The sequence below is a fragment of the Chiloscyllium plagiosum genome, chromosome 32 (genome assembly GCF_004010195.1).
Source record: "Chiloscyllium plagiosum isolate BGI_BamShark_2017 chromosome 32, ASM401019v2, whole genome shotgun sequence".
NCBI lineage: Eukaryota > Metazoa > Chordata > Chondrichthyes > Orectolobiformes > Hemiscylliidae > Chiloscyllium > Chiloscyllium plagiosum.
Genome location: NC_057741.1, coordinates 4,621,635 through 4,646,945, shown reverse-complemented (window position 1 = coordinate 4,646,945; position 25,311 = coordinate 4,621,635). Strand labels below are relative to the sequence as shown.

The window sequence follows — 25,311 nt, the reverse complement described above, 5'->3', positions numbered from 1 at the left end:
CTTGAACACACAAGACCCTCCATGAATTTGTACATGCAAGCTAGTCAAATGGTTGGCAAGTTACAGTATTAGTGCTGATAATTGGTAATATGTAGCAGAATCTTCACTGTACTGTTGTAGATGTCTGACTGGACAAAATTTAAATCAATACTCATTGAATTTGGTTAGTGGGATCAAGAAAGAAAATTGAGTCTTCTCATCTGAAAGATATTCAGATCACAACTTGTCGGTGATGTTGAAATTTGATTGCAAAACAGTGATACTGCAGACATTCCTGGTGCTCTAACAATACTGGGTGACTCTTGGGGGTCCATTCAGTTACCTAATGCCTCAAATGCAGGTAAATATAGTCTGGTATGTGTAAAGGATGTCTTTAGTTTGTTTGGATAGATCCTCAAAAAGCTAAATCCATAAAGACAAACACCAATGTTTGCTTGTTTCCTTGATACACTACTGTACAGAACCAAATTGCGTATCCTTTCCGCATTGGCTGTGTCAGATCTTCTCAGGATTGTGAATGTTTCAATCAAGTCACCTCTTACTCTTCTAAAGTTCAATAATGAAAGACTAGTCTGTCTAGCCTCAACTCAAAACAAAGCATCCATTCCAAGTATTCATCTAATTTACCCTCTCTAAACTGCCTCTGACATATTTACAATTTTCCTTGAATAGGAAGACCAATCCTATACATAGTATTCCAGATATGGTCTCACTAACACCCAATTTAACAAGACCATAACTTCTCTATTTTTGTGTTTGATTCCTCTCACAATAAACAATAACATTGCATTTGATTTGAATTACACACTGAATTGTCAAAATAAGGGTAGCTTCCCTAATCATCCTTCTAAAACACACCCTTATACCTGGCTATACAGAAGTCAATTTGACAACTGCATTGCCATTTTGCAAGCTTGTTGATGTCTCACTGGATTTTGTTACATACCTCTTCTGTATGAACTGTATTCAATTTGGTATCATTCATAGGCATTGGTGTCACACTTATGAAGAGACACCAAATAAATGGTGAACAGTGGTTCGAGCAATACTTCCTGTGGAACAGGACGTCCAACTAGCAACAGCATCTGACTTCATTCATGCCCTATTTTGTAACCCATTATGAGTCACAGCCATACAGCATGGTTTCCAAAACTGATTTATTTCCATTTGCATGTGTTGGCCCATATCCCTCTAAACCCTTCCTATCCATCATTAATAATGAAATTACTTGTCTTGACCTCTCATGCTCTGACTTTAACAAGTCTACATAATAATAAAGATATTCGGAAAATCCAAAAATGTTACATTGATTATATTACCTTTGTCATTTCAAACCTTTTCAAGACTGCAAGTGGTTACTCAAAAATAAGCTTACTTTCTGCAATCCACACCATTCTTTATTATACCATGTCCCATTATCTTTCCTACACCAGAGAATAAATTGACCTATGGTTCCTTGACTTTGTTCAATCTCCCTTTCAAAATTAATAAAACCCCATTAGCTGTCTTGTAGTCTTGACACCATATGCATTTCTAGTAATTTTTTAGATGTAATGGTGCCTGCCATGTCTTCCCTAACTACTATCAAAATGCAACAATGCAATCCATCCAGACTAGAGTCTTTATCCTCACTATATTTGACTTAATATATTTTGATCTCTTATTCTAATGTCACACCTATATTGTTAAGGTGCAAAACTACAAAGGAGAGAAAGTGAGGACTGCAGATGTTGGAAATCAGAGTTGAGAGTGTGTTGCTGGAAAAGCACAGCCGTTCAGGCAGCATCCGAGGAGCAGGAGAATCGATGTTTCAATCATAATCCTGCATTCCTGATGAAGAAGCAGTGTTTTGAAAGCTAGTAATCCCAAACAAACCTGTTGGACTATAACCTGGGTGTTGTGTGATTTTTAACTTTGTTCACCCCAAAGCATAGCATACCTTAGTATCATCAGTTTGCTTCACCAACATCTAGTCTTGGATGAGATTCAATATCCTCTAAATCAAACACTATGATAATCAAATCACCCATCTGCAACACTCGCCAATATAACTCTGTACCCTTAACATCGATTTCCCCCACCATCCACATCCTGAGGCTAAGCAAAAACTACTATTTGCAACTTTGGCATTCTTTTCAACATCAAATTTGCTGCCTCTCTAGAATTAGAATCACTCACCTATAGGTCAATTTTCAGTCTGTTGTTGAAACCACCACTTTGATTCTTTATCATTTCTGTACTTTAACTATTTCAATTTTCACCCAGTCATCTCCAACCTTGATAAACCTTGCCTAATCTGCTGCCTACATCAAGTACTGCTTCATTACCATAATCCCATAGATTTAAATGTCTCATCTCTCATTTGCATTTTTGATTGCCACATACACCTCCCCCTTCTCTAATTTTCTCATGTATCCCTAAACACAATCTGCAAAATCTTCCCTCCTGTGACTCAAGCTATTGGAAACTTCTCCACTCCACTGCACTACAAGCAATCAAGCCTTCAGCTTTTTGGTTCTAAGCAGCAGCACACTTCCACCCCCACCCCCCGCAACTTTCCTACAAGTATTGACCAAACATCTTTACTCTTGTTATTAGGGTTTTTTTTTGTTCAGCACCTTTGTTTCCGTAATACTTGTTTTAAGCATTAAGTGACTCTTTTTTCATTAAAAGAGTTTTGCTCCTTGTGTGGATAAGAATGGGGACCGCAGGAAGGGTGAGCCGACTGACTGCACAACTATGGTGCAGAGAGCCATCCAAGCAGGGGGAGCGAAGAGGAATGTTGTTATAATTGGGGATAGTATAGTTGGAGGCATAGACATGATTCTCTGTGACCAGGATCGCAAGTCCCAAAGGTTGTGTTATCAGCCTGGTTCTCGGATTTGGGATATCTCATCTAGGCCGCAGATGAACTTGGAGGGCGGGGGGGGGGCAGAGAGAGGGTAAGATCCAGTGGCCGCGCTCCACATAGGTAAAACTATGGCAGAGGTCCTGATAAGGGAGTATGAACAGCTAGGAGCTAAATTAAAAAGCAGAATCGAAAAGGTAATAATCTTTGGATTAATACTTCAGCCACAAGCTAATTAGTGCAGAGCCAATAAGATTATGCAGGTAAATGCATGGCTCAAAGATTGGTGTGAGAGAAATGTGACAGTTTAATGAAACAAGGTTTCTTAACCTTGTTTCATTAAACTGTCACATTGTTTCTCTTGTGCAACACTCCCAATGCCTAGAAAATCCATTTGTTACTTTGATTGTACTCTTCTATTTCTTCTCATATGTCTTTTCTAACTGTCATCCACAGTTATAATACATACAGCTTGTGGTGAGGCTATTCAAGCAACATATACATTAACACTTTAAGCAAGATGCAACACAAAACTTAAGGTTTATAATTATTTAGCACTGGGCAGACACAATAGGATTATTATTTGTTTAATGCTACTACCTTAAGAAATGAATTATCTAATCACATTTTTGCCTAGACATTATATCAAGCAGCACGAAACAGCCTAAGTCTTAACTCTGGCATATAGCAAAAACATTAGCTGAAAACTAGGTTATCTGCCATATAATGTAAGCAATTCTGTTAGCACGAGAAGTGCCAAAAAGGTTGTACTGAAGGTTGAAACTATAAATTCAATATCATTGTCCTGTGTCTCTTCCAGGAACCATTTCCAGATCGACAGATCAAATGCATGTCTATTACATGCATAACTTTATTTGCAACAAGTGATGCTAGCCAGCTGAAGGACTGCTTGTTAACATCATTTAAAGACATCCTACATCTGTACAGCAACCAAAGTTTTAACAGTTTCACCACTGACTCTTTGTTTTTGTTTGTCCAAGGATTTAGAATGTGCTGCCTAAATTTTTCTGCTTTGCTTTTGATCTTTAAGATGAGCATTGAAACTCACTATCCGAGTGAGACAAAGTCAGTTTGTGCACATTTTTGGGAATTTGGAGACAATGGGAATTGAACTGGTAAGTCTTTTTTTAAAATAAAAGATCAGTATCCTAGTTACAAGATTAATACGTAATACTCAGATGACTGGGTGACAGTTAACTATCAATCATATGAAGCCTGAATAGGGCCTCAATCGATGTTGAGTGAGAGACAGCCAGACCGAGAACATGCTTATCTGGGATTTTGGAGCACAGTGGGAATTTCGTGTACAGGTTTTTTATTGGTTCTTTTGGTTCATAGTTTGGAAGTTCTTTTTTTACATTTGATAGTTGGTAAGGACTGTATTGTACAGTAACAACGACCAGGGAATGAGGGCCCTAGAGTAACTGATAAGTTTGATGTTAAACTTCTTCCAAAAGGTTCAATTTAAAAGTGTAAGTCATTGCAGGAGAGCTCAAAGCTGTGGTACGTTCTGTTCTCTGTGGAAATCTGAGAAGATTTCCAGTGCCCAGGCTCAGCATGTGTGCAGGATGTGTCTCCAGCTACAGTTCCTGACAGCCGAGATTTTGGAGATGGAGAAGTGTGGAGCATTGGCAAGATGGAGAGTATTATGAATAGACAGATAGAAAGATGATCATACTGTGCGATAAGGCTCCACAAGCAAGAAGGGAATGGGTGACCACCAGGAATAACAACATGGTCGGCAGTGCAAGACTCTCCTATAAAACAGATATACCACTTTGGATACAGTTGAGGGGAATGGTCTTTCGGGGAAAGCAACAACATCCAAATTTGTTGCTTCACTTTAGCTCTGCTATACAGGAGAGGAAGAGGTAGTGTGGGAATGCAATAGTTAAGGGATATTCAACTGACAAAAGAATAGACAGATATTTCTGTGGCCATTAACAAGACTCCATAAACAAGAAGGTATGTTGCCTCCCTAGGTTCAAGGATGTTTTACAGTGGCTACTGGATTTTATGGAAGGAATGGATCAACAGCCAGTAGTCGCGGTGCACACTAGTACAAATGACAAGATTTTAAAAAAGGATGAGATCCTAAAAGCAGAATATAGAGAGCTAGCAAGTAAGTTGAGAAGTAAGGCCTCAAAGGTAATGATCACAGGATTACTACCAGCACCATGTCCTTGTCAGAGTAGAAATAGCAAGAGGTATCAAATGGTTATGCAGCTGAAGAGTTGAGAGAGGGTAAGAGTTTCAGATTTCTGGACATTGGGGTGGAGGGGTGGAATCAGTACAGACTGAATAGATTACACTTGGGCAGGGCATACATCCTACAGACAGTGTTTGCAAGAGTGATTTGATGGGCTTTAAACTAAAATGGCAGGAGAATGGGAACCTATGCATGAAGTCAGAAGACGACAGAAAGCGAATGAGAAAAGTGATACAGACAGAGGAATTAAGGGACAGGATCAAACAGGGGCCAGTGAAAAATAATGGGAACAAGACAGGTAAGGTTAAAAAGACCAGCCTTAAAGTTGTGTGCCTTAATTTGTGGAGCATTCATAATAAAGTGTATGAATTAGATGAAAACAATTAAAATATAGTCAGGATCATAGAGATATGGCAGCAGGATGACCAGGGATTGGAAATGAACATCTAGGGTGTTCAGCATGAAGGATGGACACCATAAAAAGGCAAGATGTATTGCTAGTTAAATAAAAAATTAATACAATAATCAGAAAGGAAATTGGCTCCAACAATGTGGAATCTGTATGGATAGAAGTGAAAAACACAAAGGGCAAAAAAATCAGTAGGGGCTGGTGGTATATAGATGCCAAAACTGTGAGGGCAATCTAGTTGAGAGGCTCCTTGGGGGATGAGTGATCATAAGCTGATGGAATTCTTCATTAAGATGGGAAGTGACATATTTAGTTCTGAGACAAGAGTCCTCAATCTAAATAGAGGAAACAATAATGGTGAGAGGCACAAGTTAGCTATGATAGATTTAGGGAACATTATTAAAAGGGATGATGGTGAAAATGGCAAATATTCAAAGATTGCATGAGTAAACTATAGCAATTGCACATTTGTACCTGGTGAGACAGTAAAATGGGAGAAGATACCAACGATGGCTTACAAAAGAAATTTGAGATAGTATTAGATCCAAGAGAAATATATAAACTGGCTAGATAAACAACAGACCTAAAGAATGGGAACAATTTAGAAATCAGCAAAGGAGAGTAATTGAATGGTAAGAAAGAGAAAATAGAGGGAGCATATAAACAGACTGTAGAAGTTTCTGAAAGTATGTAAAGAGAAAAAGACTGGAGATTTTATAATGGGGTACAAGGAAATTATAGACCCATAAATACACACTTTGATTCTGTGTTCACAAAGATGTACACACTAACATACAAGTAGTTTTGGGGAACACAGGATTTAGACACAGGGAGGAACTGAAGGAAAGCAATATTAGTAGGGAAATGGTGCTGGGAAATTGATGGGATTAAAGATTGATAAATCTCTACAGCCTGATAGTCCACATCCCAGAGTAATTAAGGAAGTAGTCTTTGAAATAGTGGATGCATTGGTAGTCATCGTCCAAAATTATATAGACTCTTGTATAGTTCCTACAGTTTGAAGAATAGCTGATGTACCCCCTCTCTTAAAAAAAAAGCAGGGGGGAGTATTGACTAGTGAATTTGACATTGGTAGTGGGAAAACTATAAGAGTCCACTGTAAGATTTAATAGCACTTGGAAAACAGTAGCGTGATCAGGCAGCGTCAGCAGGAATTTATGAAAGGGAAATTACCTTTGACAATTCTGCTAGAATTCTTTTGAGTATGCATCAGAACTTTCAGAAGAGTTTTAAAGAAGTCCCACGTAAAATTAAAGTGCATGTGGTAATGTAAAGAGATGGATAGAAATGTGTGGTTACTCACTTTAGGAGCAAAACAGGAAGGCAGATTATTACAAGTCCTGGTTTTGTTGTACACCAGTCATTGAAAGCAAGCATGCACATACAGCAGGTGAAGGCGACAGTTTGGTATGTTGGGGGGATGACTGTGATAGGTTGGTGGGGAGGATAGAGCAGATAGATGAGAAGGAAGATGGACAAGTGAGACAGGTCAAGTGGGACAGGTCAAACGGGCAGTGCTGAGTTGAGGGTTGGATTTGGGATGAGATGTGGGGATGGGAGATTTGGAAACTAGTGAAGTCGACATTGATAGTACATGGTTGAAAGGTCCCAAGGTGGAAGATGAAGCTTTCTTCCTCCTGTCATCGGGTGGCTTGGATTTGGCAGTGGAGGCGGCCCAGACTTGCACATCCTTGGTGGAATGGGAGGGGAGTTGAGGTGGTCAGTCACAGGGTGGTGGGCTTGTTGGGAATGTGTCTCAAAAATGTTCCTTGAAATGCTCCACGAGTTGGTGTTCTGCCTCCCTGATGTCAGGAGACCACATCGAGAGCAATGGACAAGTTTAAACATATTCAAGTGAAATGAAAGAAACAAGAGTCAGATTGAATTACAACAGGACAGTACAGAGAGGTAGACAGACTGGTAGCTGGTGAAAGCACCTGTTGTTTATTATGCAATTTTTAGGGCTAGACAGAAGTAGTAATAACACAAAAAGCACAAAGTCAAGAAGAAACTTTGTATAATGCCACCAGTCACAGAATCATTCAAAGCAGCTATTACTCTGTTCTACTTGCCATATGGTTAGCATAAGTGGATGAGGATGTGCAGACAGACTCCTTCTTCTCTGCTGGCAGATTCTGCTGCAGATAAGGAAGGAAGGAAGGAAGGAAATTTGTTAGTGACAATTTTGTAAGGGAGTTTAAAGGATGCATATTTGATCATACAAGCGTGTGTGTCAGATGAGAGATATGGAGAAGTGAGGATTGGGGGAAAGGTAATGTATCAGGAGGTACTGTACAAAAGTACGGCATAGCATTTGCTGGAGATTGAGAAAAAAAGGCAGTCGGAGTATGAAGTAGCATAACTGTCAGCAATTATTTTTTATTCATTTGGGATGTGGAAGTAGTTTATTGAGTCAGCATTTATTGCCCATATCTTCTCAATGACCCCTGTCTTGCAAGTGAATTTTAAAAATAAGTCTTATACCTTGACAACTGTGGTTAGATTATTCAGCTTTTTGGAGTATGAAAAATAAACTGAGGACATTCACATTGTTTGCCAACTTATCCTGTGATTGGAAGTTGATGCCTGGGAGGATGTGAATGGTAATAGAATCTGACTCTTCGATTCAATTCCACAACAGAATCTGAGAACACATGGGTAAAACCTGCTCTTCCAGCAACAATTCCTTTGCTCAAATGTATTCCTTTGCTTCCTGTTGAACCAAATTCTATCTTTTGTTAAAAAAGCAGCATGACATCTTTAAAAGGTGGCCAGACAGCTGATATTCATTGAATGCTGTGCATGCAATAGGTATTGCAGGTAGTTATGGTTGCACACTTAGAGTCATAGAGATGTACAGCACAGAAACAGAACCTTCGGTGCAACTTGTCCATGTTGATCAGATATCCCAAACCAATCTAGTCCCACCTGTCAGCACCTGGCCCATATCCCTCCAAACCCTTCCTATTCATTTACCCATCCAGATGCCTTTTAAATGTTGCAATTGTACTAGCCTCCACCACTTCCTCTGGCAGCTCATTCCATACATGTACTGCCCCTGCGTGCAAAAGGCCTTAGGTCTCTTTTACATCTTTCCCCTCTCACCCCAAACCTATGCCCTCTAATTCTGGACTCCCACAACCTCCGGAAAAGACTTTATCTAATAGTCCTATCCATGCCCCTCATGACTTTATAAATCTCTATAAGGTCACCCCTCAGCCTCCGACACTCCACGGAAAACAGCCCCAGCCTGTTCAGCCTCTCCCTATACCTCAAATCCTCCAACCCTGGCAATATCCTTGTAAATCTTTTCTGAACCCTTTCAAGTTTCACAACATCTTTCCAATAGGAAGGAGACCAGAATTGAATGCAATATTCCAAAAGTGGCCTTACCAATGTCCTGTACAGTCGCAACATGACCTCCCAACTCCTGTACTCAATACTCTGACCAATAAAGAAAAGCATACCAAATACCTTCTTCACTAACCTATCCACCTGTGACTCTGCTTTCAAGGAGCTATGAACCTGCACTCCAAGGTCTCTTTGCTCAGCAACACTACCTAAGACCTTACCATTAAGTGTATAAGTCCTGCTAAGACTTGCTATTCCAAAATGCAGCACTTCGTATTTATCTAAATTAAATTCCATCTGTCCCTCCTCAGCCCATTGGCTCATCTGATCAAAATCCTGTTGTAATCTGAGGTAACCTTCTTCGCTGTCCACTACACTTCCAATTTTGGTCTCATCTGCAAACTTACTAACTACACCTCTTATGCTCATATCCAAATGATTTATATGAATGATGAAAAGTAGTGGACCCAGCACTGATGCTTGTTCAAAGATTGTGAGAAGATTTGTAGCTCGGGTGCTCGTTGTTGTGGTTCTGTTCACCGCGCTGGGAATTTGTGTTGCAGACGTTTCGTCCCCTATCTTGGTGACATCCTCAGTGCTTGGGAGCCTCCTGTGAAGCGCTTCTGTGATGTTTCCTAAGGCATTTATAGTGATTTGAATCTGCCATTTCCGGTTGTCAGTTCCTGCTGTCCGTTGCAGTGGTCGGTATATTGGGTCCAGGTCGATGTGCTTATTGATTGAATCTGTGGATGAGTGCAATGCCTCTAGGAATTCCCTAGCTGTTCTCTGTTTGGCTTGTCCTATAATAGTAGTGTTGTCCAAGTCGAATTCATGTTGCTTGTCATCTGCGTGTGTGGCTACTAAGGATAGCTGGTCATGTCGTTTCTTGGCTAGTTGGTGTTCATGGATGCGGCTCATGGGCTCACCCATCTCTGGACTCATAGCAGAAGTGGTAATGCAAAGATTAGAACAAACAGTCTTACCACAAATTCAACTCAAACTCTGGGTCAAATATGTGGATGACACCTTTGTAATAATTAAAAACACAGAAATAGAGAACACACACCGGATCATCAACATCACATTCACAGGAATCCGATTCACTAGAGAGGAAGAAATAGACAACCAACTCCCATTCCTAGACGTGATGGTACGGAGAACACAGAATGGAGAATTCACCACAAAGGTATATAGGAAAGCCACACACACAGACCATGTCCTGAACTACGAAAGCAACCACCCCAACACACACAAAAGAAGTTGCATCAAAACACTATTCAAAAGGGACACAACACACTGCAGTACACCAGAACTGCAAAAAGAGGAAGAAGAACACCTATACAATGTATTCGCCAAAAACGGATACCCGCGCGATTTCATCAACAGATGTCTAAGGGAAAGACAACGGAACAAGGACACGCCGCAACCCAAAGGACTAGCCACACTACCATACATTAAGAGCATTTCCGAACTGACAGCCAGACTACTGCGACCACTAGGACTCATAACAGCACACAAACCAACAGCCACTCTCAGACAACAACTCACCAGAACGAAGGACCCGATACCCAGCATAAGCAAAACCAATGTAGTGTACAAACTCTCATGCAAGGAATGCACAAAACACTATATAGGACAAACAGGAAGACAGCTAACGATCCGCATCCATGAACACCAACTAGCCACGAAACGACATGTATCCTTAGTAGCCACACACGCAGGTGACTAGCAACATGAATTTGACTGGGACAACACTATTATTATAGGACAAGCCAAACAGAGAACAGCTAGGGAATTCCTAGAGGCATGGCACTCATCCACAGATTCAATCAATAAGCACATCGACCTGGACCCAACATACCGACCACTGCAATGGACAGCTGGAACTGACAACTGGAAGCGGCATATTCAAATCACTATAAATGCCGGAGGAAACATCACAGAAGCGCTTCACAGGAGGCTCCCAGCACTGAGGATGTCTGCAACATGAATTCCAGCTCGGTGAACAGAACCACAACAACTGATGCTTGTGGCACTCCACTGATCACAGGTCAAAAACAACCTTCCACCATAATTTCTGTCTTCTGCCCTTGAGCCAGTTCTGTATCCAATTGGCTAGTTCACCCTGTATTCCATGAGATCTAACCTTGCTAAACAGTCTTCCATGGGGAATCTTGTCGAACGCTTTACTGAAGTCCATATGGATCGCGTCTGCTGCTCTGCTCTGTTACTTCTTCAAAAAACTCAATCAAATTTGTGAGACATGATTCCCCACGCACAAAACCAGGTTGACCATTCCTAATCAGTCCTTGCTTTTCCAAATACATGTATATCCTGTCCCTCAGGATTCCCTCCAACAACCTGCCCACCACCGACATCAGGCTCACTGGTCTATGAAACCTGGTTTTTCCTGACCACCTTTCTTAAATAGTGGTACCACGTTAGCCAACCTTTAGTCTTCTGGCACCTCACCTGTGACTATCAATGATACAAATTAGATTACAATTAGATTAGGTTACTTACAGTGTGGAAACAGGCCCTTCGGCCCAACAAGTCCACACCAAACCTCCGAAGAGCAACCCACCCAGACCCATTCCTCTACATTTACCCCTTCACCTAACACTATGGGCAATTTAGCATGGCCAATTCACATAACCTACACATTTTTGGATTGTGGGAGGAAACCGGAGCTCCCTGAGTAAACCCACTCAGACACAGGGGGAATGTGCAAACTCCACACAGACATTTGCCTGAGGTGGGAATATCCCAACAAGGGGCCCAGCAATCACTTCCCTAGCTTCCCATAGAGTTCTAAGGTATACCTGATCAGGTCCTGGGGATTTATCCAATTTTATGCGTTTCAAGACATCCAGCAATAAGCCCCGCTCTCTGCAAATTGATCCTCAATTTCCTGACCCACAGGCAATAATCAGTGAAGACTGGGGACAATATTTCATCCGCACTATCACTCAACACTGGAGCTCCCCAGGGCTGCATACTCACCCCCTGCTGTACTCACTGTATACCCATGATTGCGTCGCCAAATACCAGTCTAATGCCACTTACAAGTTCGATGATGACACCACCATACTCAGTCAAATCTCAGATGGCAATGAAACAGACTACAGACGGGAGGTGGAAGACCTGAAAAAATCTTGCACTGAGAACAACCTAGCTCGCAATGCCAGCAAAACCAAGGAACTCATTATTGACTTTCAGCGGGATGTTACTCATGTCCCCCACACATTAACAGCACAGAGGTGGAACGAGCGGAGAGTGTCAAGCTCCTGGGAGTGGTCACCCACAACAAGATTTCTTGGACTCTTCATGTTGATGCACTGGTTACAAATGCCTAACAACATCTCTTCTTCCTCAGGCAGCTGAGAAAATTTGGCATGATGACAAATATCCTTGCAAATTTCATAGGTGCGCCATCAAGAGCATTCTGTCTGGATGTATCACTACCTGGTATGACAACTGTACCATTCAAGATCGGAGACGGTTACAGAGAGTGGTGAATTTGGCCCGGACAATCACAAACGCCAACCTCCCATTCACAGAATTTATCTACCAGGCCCGCTGTCAAGGAAAGGCCGCCAGCATTCTTAAAGATCCATCCCACCCTGACAATGTTTTTCCACAATCTCTACCATCGGGGAGATGGTACAGAAGCCTGTACACACGCATCAGCTGGTTTTGCAACAGTTTCTACCCTACTGTTGTTAGAATACTGAATGGACTCACAAACTCTTAACATTCGCCTGTACCTGTGTTATGTTTTTGACGCTGTTTACCTATTATTTATTATCCAAGCTACTTAATCACGTGATGTGCCTGTATTGCTTGCAAGATTTTTCACTGTGCCTCGGTACACGTGACAATAAATTAAATTAAATTCAATTCACTTCCTCCTCTGTAAAATGGACGTTTTTCAAGATGTCACCATCTATTTCCCTACATTCTATGCCTTCCATGTTCTTTTCTACAGTAAACACAGATATAAAATACTCATTTAATATCCCCCCCATCTCCTGCGGCTCCACACAAAGGCCGCTTTGCACTTAAGTGATCATAATATTATGCTATCCAGCACTAACATTATACTATCCTTGTCCATCTACATCTTCTGTAATCCAATTTCTGGGGCTTTTGAGTTACAGGCTCTATTAAAATTCTACTTACACCTTTCAACTACAAAAGCAGCCAAGGAGCTGCTACAATTTTGGAGCTCAGGTAGGTTAGCAGTCAACTTGTTGAAAACATCTCTGCAGGCTACAGAAACAGCTTTATAATATGAATTCCTTCCTTCTGTAAAACAGAGTAGTAAAATTATTTATATATAAACAATGGGTAAGCACTTTATATCAGTGTTATTAAGCTATAATGAAACATTAAAATACAAGACGAGGTACAGCAGGAAAATAACTAAGGTTAAAAACATTACACCATATAAATTACCAAAGCAAAATGAAGTGTAAATAAATTGTATTCCATAAACAATTGCTCAAGACCAAGGCTGAAATATGTAGATTAGATTACTTACAGTGTGGAAACAGGCCCTTCAGCCCAACAAGTCCACACCGACCCACCGAAGCACAACCCACCCAGACCCATTCCCCTACACCTAACACTATAGGCAATTTAGCATGGCCAATTCACCTGACCTGCACATTTTTGGAGTGTGGGAGGAAACCGGAGCACCCGGAGGAAACCCACGCAGACATGGGGAGAATGTGCAAACTCCACACAATCAGTCGCCTGAGGCGGGCATTGAACCCAAGTCTCTGGCACTGTGAGGCAGCAGTGCTAACCACTGTGCCACCGTGCCACCCACTTAGCTTTTGTTCCTTAAAAAAATGGTTGAGGCACTAAAAAGGATTCTAAAATGGCAAATAGTTTTGTTAGTTCTTAACAGTGACGTTTCTTGGATATTTTTAAATTCTCATAAATCTGTTCGGAAACCAGATGAAAGGGAAACATGATCAAGATTGTTAAATCATGAACTACTTAAAACAAATCTTTGATGAAATGAGAAAGATAACATAGAAAGATAGAAATTAAGGTAAAGAAAAATATGTCTATGATAGGTGTAGGTAAAATATACAATTGAGAACCAAAAAGAATACATAAGGTTTATAGGAAGGTGAAAAATCACATGAGACAAACAAAGGGGAATTATGAGAAATAACTGGTAGCCAAAATAAAGAGATGACCCAAAGTCTTGTAATGGTTTATAATTGGGAAAGGGACAAGTTGGGCTAAATAGGGTTTAAAATTGATAAGGAGGAAGTGTCAGATAGACCACTGGTACTTAAATTTGAAAAGGTACCAGGATAGATGCATCCAAGGATATTAAAGGAATCAAAAGTCGAAATTGCATGGGCAGTGGCCATAATTCCTGAGACTCAGGGAAGATGCCAAACAGCTGGAAAATTGTAAATCACACCCTTGTTCAAAAAGTGGAAAGCCCAATCTCAGATCAGTCTGTTTGACTTCAGTGGTGGGAAAGCTTCTAGAAACAATTATTCAGAATAGAAATAGTGGTCACATGGTTAAAAACTGGACTGACAGAGTGATGAGTTGAAAAGTGAGGCCCTTCATCAAGGGCTTTTGCCCGAAATGTTGACTCTCCTGCTCCTTGGATGCTGCCTGGCCTGTTGTGCTTTTCCAGAGCCTCATTTTTCGACTCTGATACCCAGCATCTGCAGTCCTCACTTTCTCCTGATAGTGTAATGAGGATAAAGAACCTGCAGGGGATATAGATAGGCCCAGTGAGTAAGCAAATACTTGACAGAGTTTAATGCAGCAAAGTGAGAGGTTGTGCACTTTGATGGGAAGTATCAAATGGCAGACTATTATTTAAATGGAGAGGGACTCCAAAAACATGCAACAGGGGGATCTGAGTGCTCTGATGCATGAAACAAATCATTAGTATGCAGGTGCAGCAATTAATTAAGGGTCCAAATGGGATTTTAGCCTTTCGTTATTGGGGTTGGAGTTTGAAAGTAGGTAAGTCTTGTTACAAGGTGTAGATGACAGGACATGTAGACTACTGTGTACAGTTTTGGTCACAGCATTTAAGAAAAGATATACTGGCATTGGAGGTCGTTCAAAGAAAGAATCACTAGGCGAATTCCTGGGATGAAGGAGCTGACTTATCAAGAAAGGCTGAATAGATTAAACCTTTATTCATTAGAGTTAAAACAACGAGGGGTGATCTTAATGAAACATATAGGATTCTGAGAAGGATTGACAGGGTAGATTAGATTAGATTAGATTACTTTAGATTACTTTAGATTACTTTACAGTGTGGAAACAGGCCCTTCGGCCCAACAAGTCCACACCGACCCGCCGAAGCGCAAACCACCCATACCCCTACATTTACCCCTTACCTAACACTACGGACAATTTAACATAGCCAATTCACCTAACCTGCACATCTTTGGACTGTGGGAGGAAACCGGAGCACCCGGAGGAAACCCACGCAGACACGGGGAGAATGTGCAAACTCCACACAGTCAGTCGCCTGAGGCGGGAATTGAACCCGGGTCTCTGGCGCTGCGAGGCAGCAGTGCTAACCACTGTGCCACCGTGCCACCCACTATCAATTCTAGAAGTTGAAAAGATGTTTCCATTAGTGAAGGAATCATGAACTAAGGGACGTAGCTAAAGAAAAAGGGGGCATACACTTAAAACTGAGATGCAAAGGAATTTCTTTCTCCTTAAGGGTATTGAATGCCTGCAGCTCTCTACCTCAGTGCTGGAGGCTAAATCACTAAGTATTTAAAGAGAACGAAGGCTGATTTTTGAAATAGAGGAGTTCAGGGTTGAAAGAAGCTGAGGCCTGGGGCAAATCAGCCATGATCATATATAGAAAGGTAGGGCAGACTTGAGGGTTTGAATGGCCTACTCCAGTTGCACTTCTTATGCTCTTGTACTGTTCTTCCCAAAGGAAATGCAAGAGGTTTTAAAAGCCATGACAGAAATGGATAGTGCACAGTGGTGTATACGGTCTTCCAGAAGGCACCTACTGCCTTGCCACACAATAGATTTGTGAAAAAAAGTTATGGAATATAAGGGGCAGTAGCAACATTAACACAAATATTTGCTGAGTAACAACAAACAGTAATGGCCAGAGTCATAAAGATCTATAGCACTGAAAAAGGCCCTTCAGCCTATCATGTCTGCACCAGCCTAAAACATCTACCAAACTACAGTAATCTCTGTTCTTCAGGTTGGAGTAAGGCTTACAGCGAAGTTTCACAAGGGGTTAATATTGGGACCCTTGCTTTTCCTGAAATGTAATAATAGTCTAGATCTTGGAGGACAGGGAAAAATTACCAGGTTACCAGTCCATATGAATCTTGGAAGCACTTTAAATTCTGAGGACAGAGGAAAACTTCAAAAATGACACAGACATGTTGTAGAGTGTATGGATATGTGGCAAATGAGTTTCAATACAACGAAGTGTGAGTAATACATTTTGGTAGAAAGAACTCAAGTGGATAACAGAAAATAAGGGGTACAATTTTCAAAATGATGCAGGAGCAGAAGACCTGGTTATGTCCGTGCACATCAGTGGTGTCAGGGCAGGTGGAGACAGCAGCTGATGGAGTACATAAGGCACAGGAGTACAAAAATAATCAGGTTATTCTTAACTTATACAAGACACAAGTCAGATGGAGTATTTTGTATAGTCTGGGCACTATATTTTAGGAAGAATGTGAACACACTGGAGAGTATGCAGAAGAAATTGTCAAGAATGGTCCCAGGCATGAGAAACTTTAGTTACGAGGACAGATTGGACAAGTTGGGACTCTTGTTCTTGGACCAGTAGCTGAAAGGAAACCTGATAGAAATTTTCAACATCATAATGGGGCTGGATAAAGTTTGGAAAAATTAGTCCTGTTGGTAAAGAGATCATGAATGAGAGGGCACAAAATTAAAGCGATTTTCAGATCAAGCAAATGTGAAATGAGAAAAAACAATTTCAAGAAAGATTTCATTTCTGGAATGCACTTTCTGAAGTCTGGTGGAAGCAGATTTAACTGAGTGCAAGAATGCATTATGATTGTTTAAATAGAAATAATGTGCAAGGGACTGGGAAAATGCAGGAAAATGGCGCCAATTCACAATGTTCATTTGGAGAGCCTGCGCAGAGAGCGGCCTCCTTCTGCACTCTGACATTTGTGAATCAAATTTTCTCCAAAGTCATTCCACCATTTACTGTCACAAGTCAGGATTGTGAGGGTGGCATGGTGGCTCAGTGGTTAGTATTGCTACCTCCCAGCACCAGGACCCAGGTGCGATTTCCGTCTTGGGCAACTATTTGTGGAGTTCTTCCCTGTGTCTGCATGTGTTTCCTCCAGGTGGTCTGGTTTCCTCCCACAGTCCAAAGATGTGCACGGTAGGTGAATTGGCTATGCTAAATTTCACTGCAGTGCATAGGCTAGGTGGGTTAACTACGGTAAATATGGGAGTGGAGTGGATGCTCTCTGGAGGGCTGATGCAAACTTGTTGGGTAGAAGGGCGTCTATCTGCGCTGTGGGATTCTATGAATACTCTTCGGTTGCCTGGAAAAGTGCAACTCCAGTATAACTCAAGCAGCTCAAAACCATCCAGGACAGTTGAATGCTATCTCATCCATCACTTAAACAATCATACAGTTTACTGCTGTTGCAGCGTAACTACAGCAATTTCCATTCACATGATGCAAATCAGCAGCTCATCTCCCAAACCGCTGTGACTTTGACCACCTAGAAAGGACAAAGTGTATGGAAATACCATTACCTCGAAGATCAGTCACACATCACCACGTCTTGGAAATATATTGTCATTCAATCATTTGCATTAGGTCAAATCCTGAAACTCCACTCCATTGAACCAACTTCTCAAGAGCAATGTGGGATGATAATAAATGCTGGTCTTGTCTGCTACATTCATATCCCATTTATATAAAAAGATTTTCAAAAGGTTTTTGCCCCAGCTCCATTCTAAGAAATATGATGAGTTTCTCTTTGACTGTGGGTAAACACAGTTGTTGTAACTACACTTACACTAGAAGACAAAAAGGTTTTCTCTGAACAAGATAGGTTGGGTCAATTTAGCATTCTGGCCCAAACCTGATTATAAAAGTGCCCTTTTATAATTTCCCCGTCATTCTCTTGAAATGCTGCCAATTCTAGTTCACAAGTTTTTTTTTACAACTAGCTCCCCTATTTAATCTGAACTATTTGCCAGCTTATGGACAGTAGACATAGCTCAGGTCTGCAAACTGGCAACTTGCCCTCATTTGTACCAAAATGGGTTAAAATAGCTGCTGCTAAAAGTAGCACCACTGAAAAACAAAAATTGGCATTTTTACTTCATCTTTACTTCCACAGAATGTAATGGAGGCACACCTATGGACCATAATACTATACATTAACATATTACAATTATTTCAATAGATCTTTCAGCATAAAAATATAAAAAATTATTTTCAAATAATAAGTGATAATTTTTCTTAGAGGAACATTTAATCAAAGTTTCCCTTTCAGAGGTAAAAAGAATGTGAAAAACATGTTAGCAACAACTTGCAATGCAATTTTTAATGAAAAACAGTTCCTCATTAGTGACTGATGTATTAAGTGTAGATTGCATGAGGGTGAAATTTACTGGATTTTATTTTAAAAATGTCATAATTCAATTTCAAAATGAAACCTATAGTTATTAACATAGAACCTTTTTTTTGCAAACAGATCTATTCAAATGATATTCAACGTAAACAATGAATCTTTGCTCACCATATCCTAACTTTGATGGTTGGTTTCTTGAAGGTAAACACGGTGAAGATATTACTCTTCGTTCAGCAGGTATTGGTGCAGGACCTGTAGCTGAAATTAAACACAGGATACTAGAGTGAACAATTACATTTATCTTTGAATGAACAGCATTATAACAACTAAAATAGCATGGCCTTTTAAATACAACTTGTCCTTAGTACAGCTATAACACAAACCTAAATGATGTGTTCCTTTGAAGATGCTACAGAAGTTGGCATTAGTTTTTTCCCCAAGGTTCTACTCAAAACTATTCAAGTTTTTCATTCTGACCTGACCCACCAAACCGCATATATTTCTATGCAACAAAAAATGTGTTTTGTAATGGTGGCTAAAATTAAACTACAAAAGATGAGGAATAGTCACAGTGTGCAGTGGGAGACTCATACAATAGCCGTAATACCCATGGTGCAGTAACATATTAAAACTCTGAAATATTGAAGAATTATATTTTTAAACAGAAAAAGGCTTTTTTCTGGCCATTGTGTCTGTTCCAATCATTAAACTTCTATCTATTCTAATCTCATTTCCTAGCACTTGGCCATAGCCTTGTATGCTATAGCATTTCAAGTGCTCATTTCAATACTTTTTCAACTGTTTTGTAGGTACTTGTCTCTACGACCCCCTTGGTGGTGAGTTCAAAATAGCCCAGCCTTCTAGGTGAAACAAATTCTTCAAATCCTCTCTAAACCGCTTGCTCCTTACCTTAAAACTGTGCTCATTGGTTACTCATCCCTCTGTTCAAGAGTTAGGTTTCTCCATCTCTACCTTGTCTATGCCTCTCATAACTTTGTACACCTCAACCAAATATCTGCTCTAATGAAATCAGCCCAGCCTATCTAGCATCTCCTCATAGCTAACTTGCTCCAGCCCAGGTAATACTCTGGTTAATCTCTTCTACACAGGAAATCACAACTTTCACATAGAGCAGCAACTCGAATGGCACACAGCACTCCAGATGTTTTCTAACAAAATATGTAGCTCCATTATAACATCCTTGCCCTTCACTAAAAAGAGCAAGTATTCCATAGGCTTTTTTAAACACTATGTTATTTACCTGTCCTGCTGTCTCCAAAGATCAATGGGAATGCACACAAAGGTCCCGCTGATCCCCTGTATTTCCTTGGGTCCTACCATTCAACATGTACTCCCTTGCCTGGTTACTCTTCCCAAAATGCATCACCTCGCACTTTTCAGAATTAAATTCCATTTGCCACTGTTTAGCTCATCTGACCAAACCATCTACACTGTCTTGTATTCTCATGGTTTCCTCATGGTTATGACACCAATTTTCTGGATCACACCTCCAGATGTCTTGGTCATTAATATACACAACAGTAAAAAGACACAACACTAAATGCTGCGGTATGCCACTGGATAGGAGTTTCCAGTATGAAAACACCAGCTGACCATCACCATCTGCTTCCTGCCACTAAATGAATTGTAGTTGCAATTTGTCAAATTGTTCTACTCTTAGCTTCTTAACAGTCTGCCATGTGAGACCTTGGCAAAAGCCTTACTGAAATCTATGTAGACTATATCAATCACAATACCCTCAAGTACACACTTAGTCACCTCCTCAAAAAAATTCTGTCAAATTTGGTTGATTTCCCACTCTCAAAGTCATATTGGCAATCCTTGATTAATTCTCGATTCTTCAGATTAATTCTGTCCCTCAAAATGGTTTTCCAAATTTTTTCCTAGCACAGATGTTAAATTCACTTGTCTGTAATTTCCTGGTTTATATACCACTTTTCTTGAATAGTAGCTCTCCATCAGTCCTCTGACAACCTTTTTGCAGCCATAGAGTCTTTGAAAATTAATGTCAGGGGCTCTGCAATCTCATCCATTGCCTCCCATTGCACTATACTTTGCTATTTTATTCAACAAAGGGGTGGGTGATAGCATGCAAATCAGTGGTAATAGTAAAGAGTATCTGCGTAGAAGCCATATCCTCTTCAAACAGCACTAGTAACTGTGTTATCTTATGTATTTATTCAACAATGGACTGAAATGCTTTGGGATCTTCAAATTGCTTCTCAGCAGGTTTGAAAGAGATGGTGGGTTGGGAAACATGTTGGAGGTAGCAGTCCAATGGAACGGGAATTGGACGAGAGATGTCTGAGGAATTTAAGAGTCTGGGGTTCAAATGTGATCATATGATGCACACAAATTAGACACTGTTTTAACCCAACATTTAAGACCATAAGACATAGGAGTGGAAGTAAGGCTATTCAGCCCATTGAGTCCACTCCACCATTTAATCATGGCTGCTGGGCATTTTCAACTCCATTTACCCGCACTCTCCTTGTAGCCCTTAATTCCTTGCGAAATCATGAATTTGTCAATCTCTGTCTTAAAGACATTTAACGCCCCGGCCTCCACTGTGCTCTGTGGCAATGAATTCCACAGGCCCATCACTCTCTTTCTGAAGAATTGTCTCCTCATTTCCGTTCTAAATTGACCCCCTCTAATTCTAAGCTGTGCCCACGGGTCCTAGTCTCCTTGCCTAACGGAAGCAAATTCCCAACGTCCACCCTTTCTAAACCATGCATTATCTTGTAAGTTTCTATTAGATCTCCCCCAACCTTCTAAACTCTAATGAATACAATCCCAGGATCGTCAGCCGTTCATTGTATGTTAGGCCTACCATTCCAGGGATCATCTGTGTGAATCTCCGCTGAACTCGCTCCAGTGCCAGTATGTCCTTCCTGAGGTGTGGGACTCAAAATTGGACACAGAATTCTAAATGGGGCCTAACTGGAGCTTTATAAAGTGTTAACTTTCCTGTGTAACTATCCAGGTAAGTTAATCGGCTCTCTCCAGAGTTCAGTTCTGTATAAAAAATCTCTCATCACCATATTTTCTGGCCAAAACAAGAAAAGATATCGCTTAAAGATTTTTTTCTCAAAAAAAAACTTACTTGAAGTTTTGCTCAGTTCGGTGTCCAAAAGTTCATCAAGAGCTAATTGTGCAGCATTAGCTTTTGCTTCCTTCTTGTTTTGACCCATTCCTGTTTTATATTCAACCCCATCAACCACAGCACAGAATGCAAAATATTGTCCAAAAATATTACCTAAAAAACAAAATTTTAACATTCTCAGCTAAAAGAATACTAAATAATTGCTAATAGGGCATCTGCTGTAGAAAAATAAATTCCACTTACCTGTTGCTACAGTTTCTTTTAAAATTAGTTGCATTCGTAACATTTGTGCATACTGATGCAAGGCTGAAACTGGGTTGATCTCACCACGTCTGTATTTATCAATAAATTCCCTGGAAACTTTCTTTGGTGGTAGTGCACTGTTTGAGAGTGGTTTAGTATATTCAACAAATTGTGACTTTGGGTATTGACCTAAAAAGGAAAGTGCAAAATACTATGCAATTAGTTATAAAAAAAGCCTTGGTGAAAACAGAGTACATTTGGTGAGGCAATTGAAGATGGTGCACTAGAATATGGTAAATAAACACAAACTTGCATTTATGTATCATTTATTTAAAATAGAAAAAAAATCCCAAAGTGCTTCAACAAAAACATTATTGACAAAAATATTTTTCACAACAAACAACATCATGATATAATAGTGCGGATGCCCAAAAGCTTGCCCAAAGAGTTTAGGTTTATGGAGTGTCTTAAAGAAGTAAAGGAAGACACTGGTACAGATAGTATGGAACAAATTCCATAGGTTGGGGCCTCAGCATATGAAATTGTTGTCACTGGTACATCAGATAAGATTGGAAATGCTCAGCATGCCAGAATTGAGCCAAGACAAAAGCATTGAACATTTATAGGGCCAGAAAAGGTTAAAGAGATCGAGAGGGACAAAGCCACTGAAGAAGGATCAAGATTTTTAAGATTTCCAGGATCTGTTGTTCTTTGTTTTTTGTTTAGGATATAGGCAAGTTCTGCATCAACACATGTTATACAGGGTGAAAAGGTAGGAGAGCATTGGGAATAGTCAAGTCCTGAGGTAACAGGGTACCTCAGGGTTTCAGCAGATGTCAGGCAAGTGGTGGGATCTTACGCCTTCCCATGGAGAGATAATTAACAGGGTTATTTAATTTGGTGGAAGATAGGCATCCTACTATTTTCCAACCTCCACCCTAATGAGGTCTGTGAAGGAAAATCCTGTGGATGGTTGTCCCAGCCTGCCATTCCAATTAATTGTAAAGAACTCATCCCACTGCAGTAGGGAGCTTGCCATGCAAAAGAATAACAAGTGAAGCATAGCATGCTTGAAGAAATAGAAGGCACAATTCAAAGGCACTGAGTAATGGGGAGCAGTGGCATAGTGGAATTATCACCTTTAGTCCAGTGACTCAAGTAATGTTCTGAAAACCCAGATTTGAAACGATGGTGAGTTCAGACAGTGGAATTTGAATTCAATAAAAATCTGGAATGATCTGGATCATGATCCAGAATGATAGCCATGAACCATTTTTGACTGTCAGAAAAATCTCTCTCATTCACTAATAGCATTTAGGGAGGAAAATCTGCTGTCCTTCCCTGGTCTGGTCTACTGACTCACTGCTAACTGCTTTCTGAAATGCCCTAATAACAATTGTTAAAAAGTCTCAATAAAGGAATGATACCTAACAACCACCTGGAATTGACAGCAGTACCGGTGACAACAATCGACAAATACAGACCTGTTGACTCTGCAATGTCTTCCACACTAACATAGGGAAGCTATTGCCACAATTGGGAGAGATTGATTGCAACTAAATAAACAATAGTCTGTCAGTACACTCTCAGAAACATATCTTACAATGTCCCTGAAACCAACACCATTAGCATCCTTGTGTATGTCGTGTCCAAAGGCAAGGATCAGATTCAGAAGAGGTTGTAGCACAGTAATATACAGTTGGGAGGGAGTTGTCTTCAACACTGAGCCCAGACCGCCTGAAATCTCATGGAATCAGGTGAAACATCGCTAAATAAACTTCATGTGATTTTTCTCTCCACAAAACTAATAAATCAGCATTCTTCCATGTTGAATACCACTTGGAGCAAGCACTGAGGGTATTAAGGGTGCAAAACGTACACTCCATGGTGGATTTCAATTACCAAAAATGGCCTGGTAGCAGCACTACTGATTGAGAGTGTTGAATTCTAAAGGACATTCCTGCAGCAGTTGGCAAGGGATCAAAGGAGAGCAAATCATATTTGGTCTCATCCTCACCAATCTGCATTTGCATCTATTCATGATGGCACTTGCAAAAGTGACCATCATAGTCTTGAGGAAACAAAACTCTGCACTCACATTCAGAATACCGTGCTTTACATTATCATGCAAAATGGGACAGATTTTGAACAGATTTAGCAACTCAAGACTGGGCATCTTTGAGGTGCCCGTGGGCCATCATCACCAATAAGAATCATGCTTGAAGACAATTTGCAACCTCATTCCCTACTCTACCATTACCAACAAGCCAGGGGATTAACAACACAAACGGAAGTTGTTGGAAAAGCTTAGTTCATCTTGCAGCATTTCTGAACAGAAATCAAAGTTAATGTTTTGGGTCCTGTGACCCTTCCTCAGAAAATATCGGTTTATATGCAGAAGATAGGGTGGTGGAAGGGAGTAAGGAGCAAACGATCTGGTTAGGAGAATGAATAGCTGTTAATGGAGACGTTAGTGGCTAACAATAGGGAGTGTGTACTGTGTGTGTGTGTGGGGGGGGGGGGGGCGAGGAAGCGACATGGGGGAGATCAGGACCTAAAATCATTGAGCTCGATATTGAATCCAGAGGGCTGCAGGGTACCCAAGCGGAGAATGAGGTGTTGTTCTTCTAGCTTGTACTGAGCTTTACTGGAACACTGCAGTAACCCGGAGACAGAGATGTTGGCCAGGGTACTGGGTGGTGTGTTGAAGTGGCTGGCAACTGGGAGCTCAGGGTCTTTTTTGCAGGCAGAACGCAGATGTTCTGCAAAGCGGTCAACCAATCTACATTTCATTTTCCCAATGTAGAGATGATCACATTGTGAACAGCGAATGCAGTAGACTAGATCATGAGAAGTAAAGAAGTGCTGCTTCACCTGGAAGGTACGTTTGGGCTTTTAGATACAGAGGAGGGAGGTAACTGGGCAGGTGTTACACCTTCGGCCGTTGCAGGGAAAGGTGCCATAGGGCTGCGGGTGGGTGTTGGAAATGAAGGAAGAGTGAACCAGGGTGTCCCAGAGGGAATGGTTCCTGTGGAAAGCTGACAAGGGAGAGGAGGGGAATATGTGTCTAGTGATGGCATCTCACTGGAGGAAATGGATGCTGCTGATCTTCTGGATGTGGATGCTGGTGGGATGGTAGGCAGGAGAAAGTGAGGACTGCAGATGCTGAAGATCAGAGCTGAAAAATATGTTGCTGGAAAAGTGCAGCAGGTCAGGCAGCATCCGAGGAGCAGGAGAATCGACGTTTCGGGCATAAGCCCTTCTTCAGGAATGAGGAAGGTGTGCCATGCAGGCTAAGATAAAAGGTAGGGAGGAGGGACTTGGGGAGGGGCATTGGGAATGCAATAGGTGGAAGGAGGTTAAGGTGAGAGTGATACGCCAGAGAAGGGGTGGGGGCAGAGAGGTCAGGAAGAAGATTGCAGGTCAAGAAGACGGTGCTGAGTCCGAGGGTTGGGACTGAGATAA

The 25,311-nt window shown here is 40.9% G+C and overlaps 1 protein-coding gene across 6 annotated transcripts in view; it reads right to left on the bottom strand.

Moving 5' to 3' along the window:
- Nucleotides 1–25,311, bottom strand: part of adad1 (adenosine deaminase domain containing 1 (testis-specific)) — a 94,139-nt gene that overhangs the window by 49,502 nt on the left and 19,326 nt on the right. For 5 of the 6 annotated variants that reach the window (XM_043674051.1, XM_043674046.1, XM_043674047.1 and 2 more), the window contains exons 3-6: nt 21,847–22,035; nt 21,604–21,756; nt 18,645–18,734; nt 13,042–13,167 (exon numbers count right to left, since the gene is read on the bottom strand). In XM_043674051.1, the coding sequence (XP_043529986.1) occupies nt 13,042–13,167; nt 18,645–18,734; nt 21,604–21,756; nt 21,847–22,035 (558 nt within the window). The remainder of the gene's footprint in view (nt 1–13,041; nt 13,168–18,644; nt 18,735–21,603; nt 21,757–21,846; nt 22,036–25,311) is intronic. The other variant, XM_043674050.1, reaches the window with a different exon arrangement.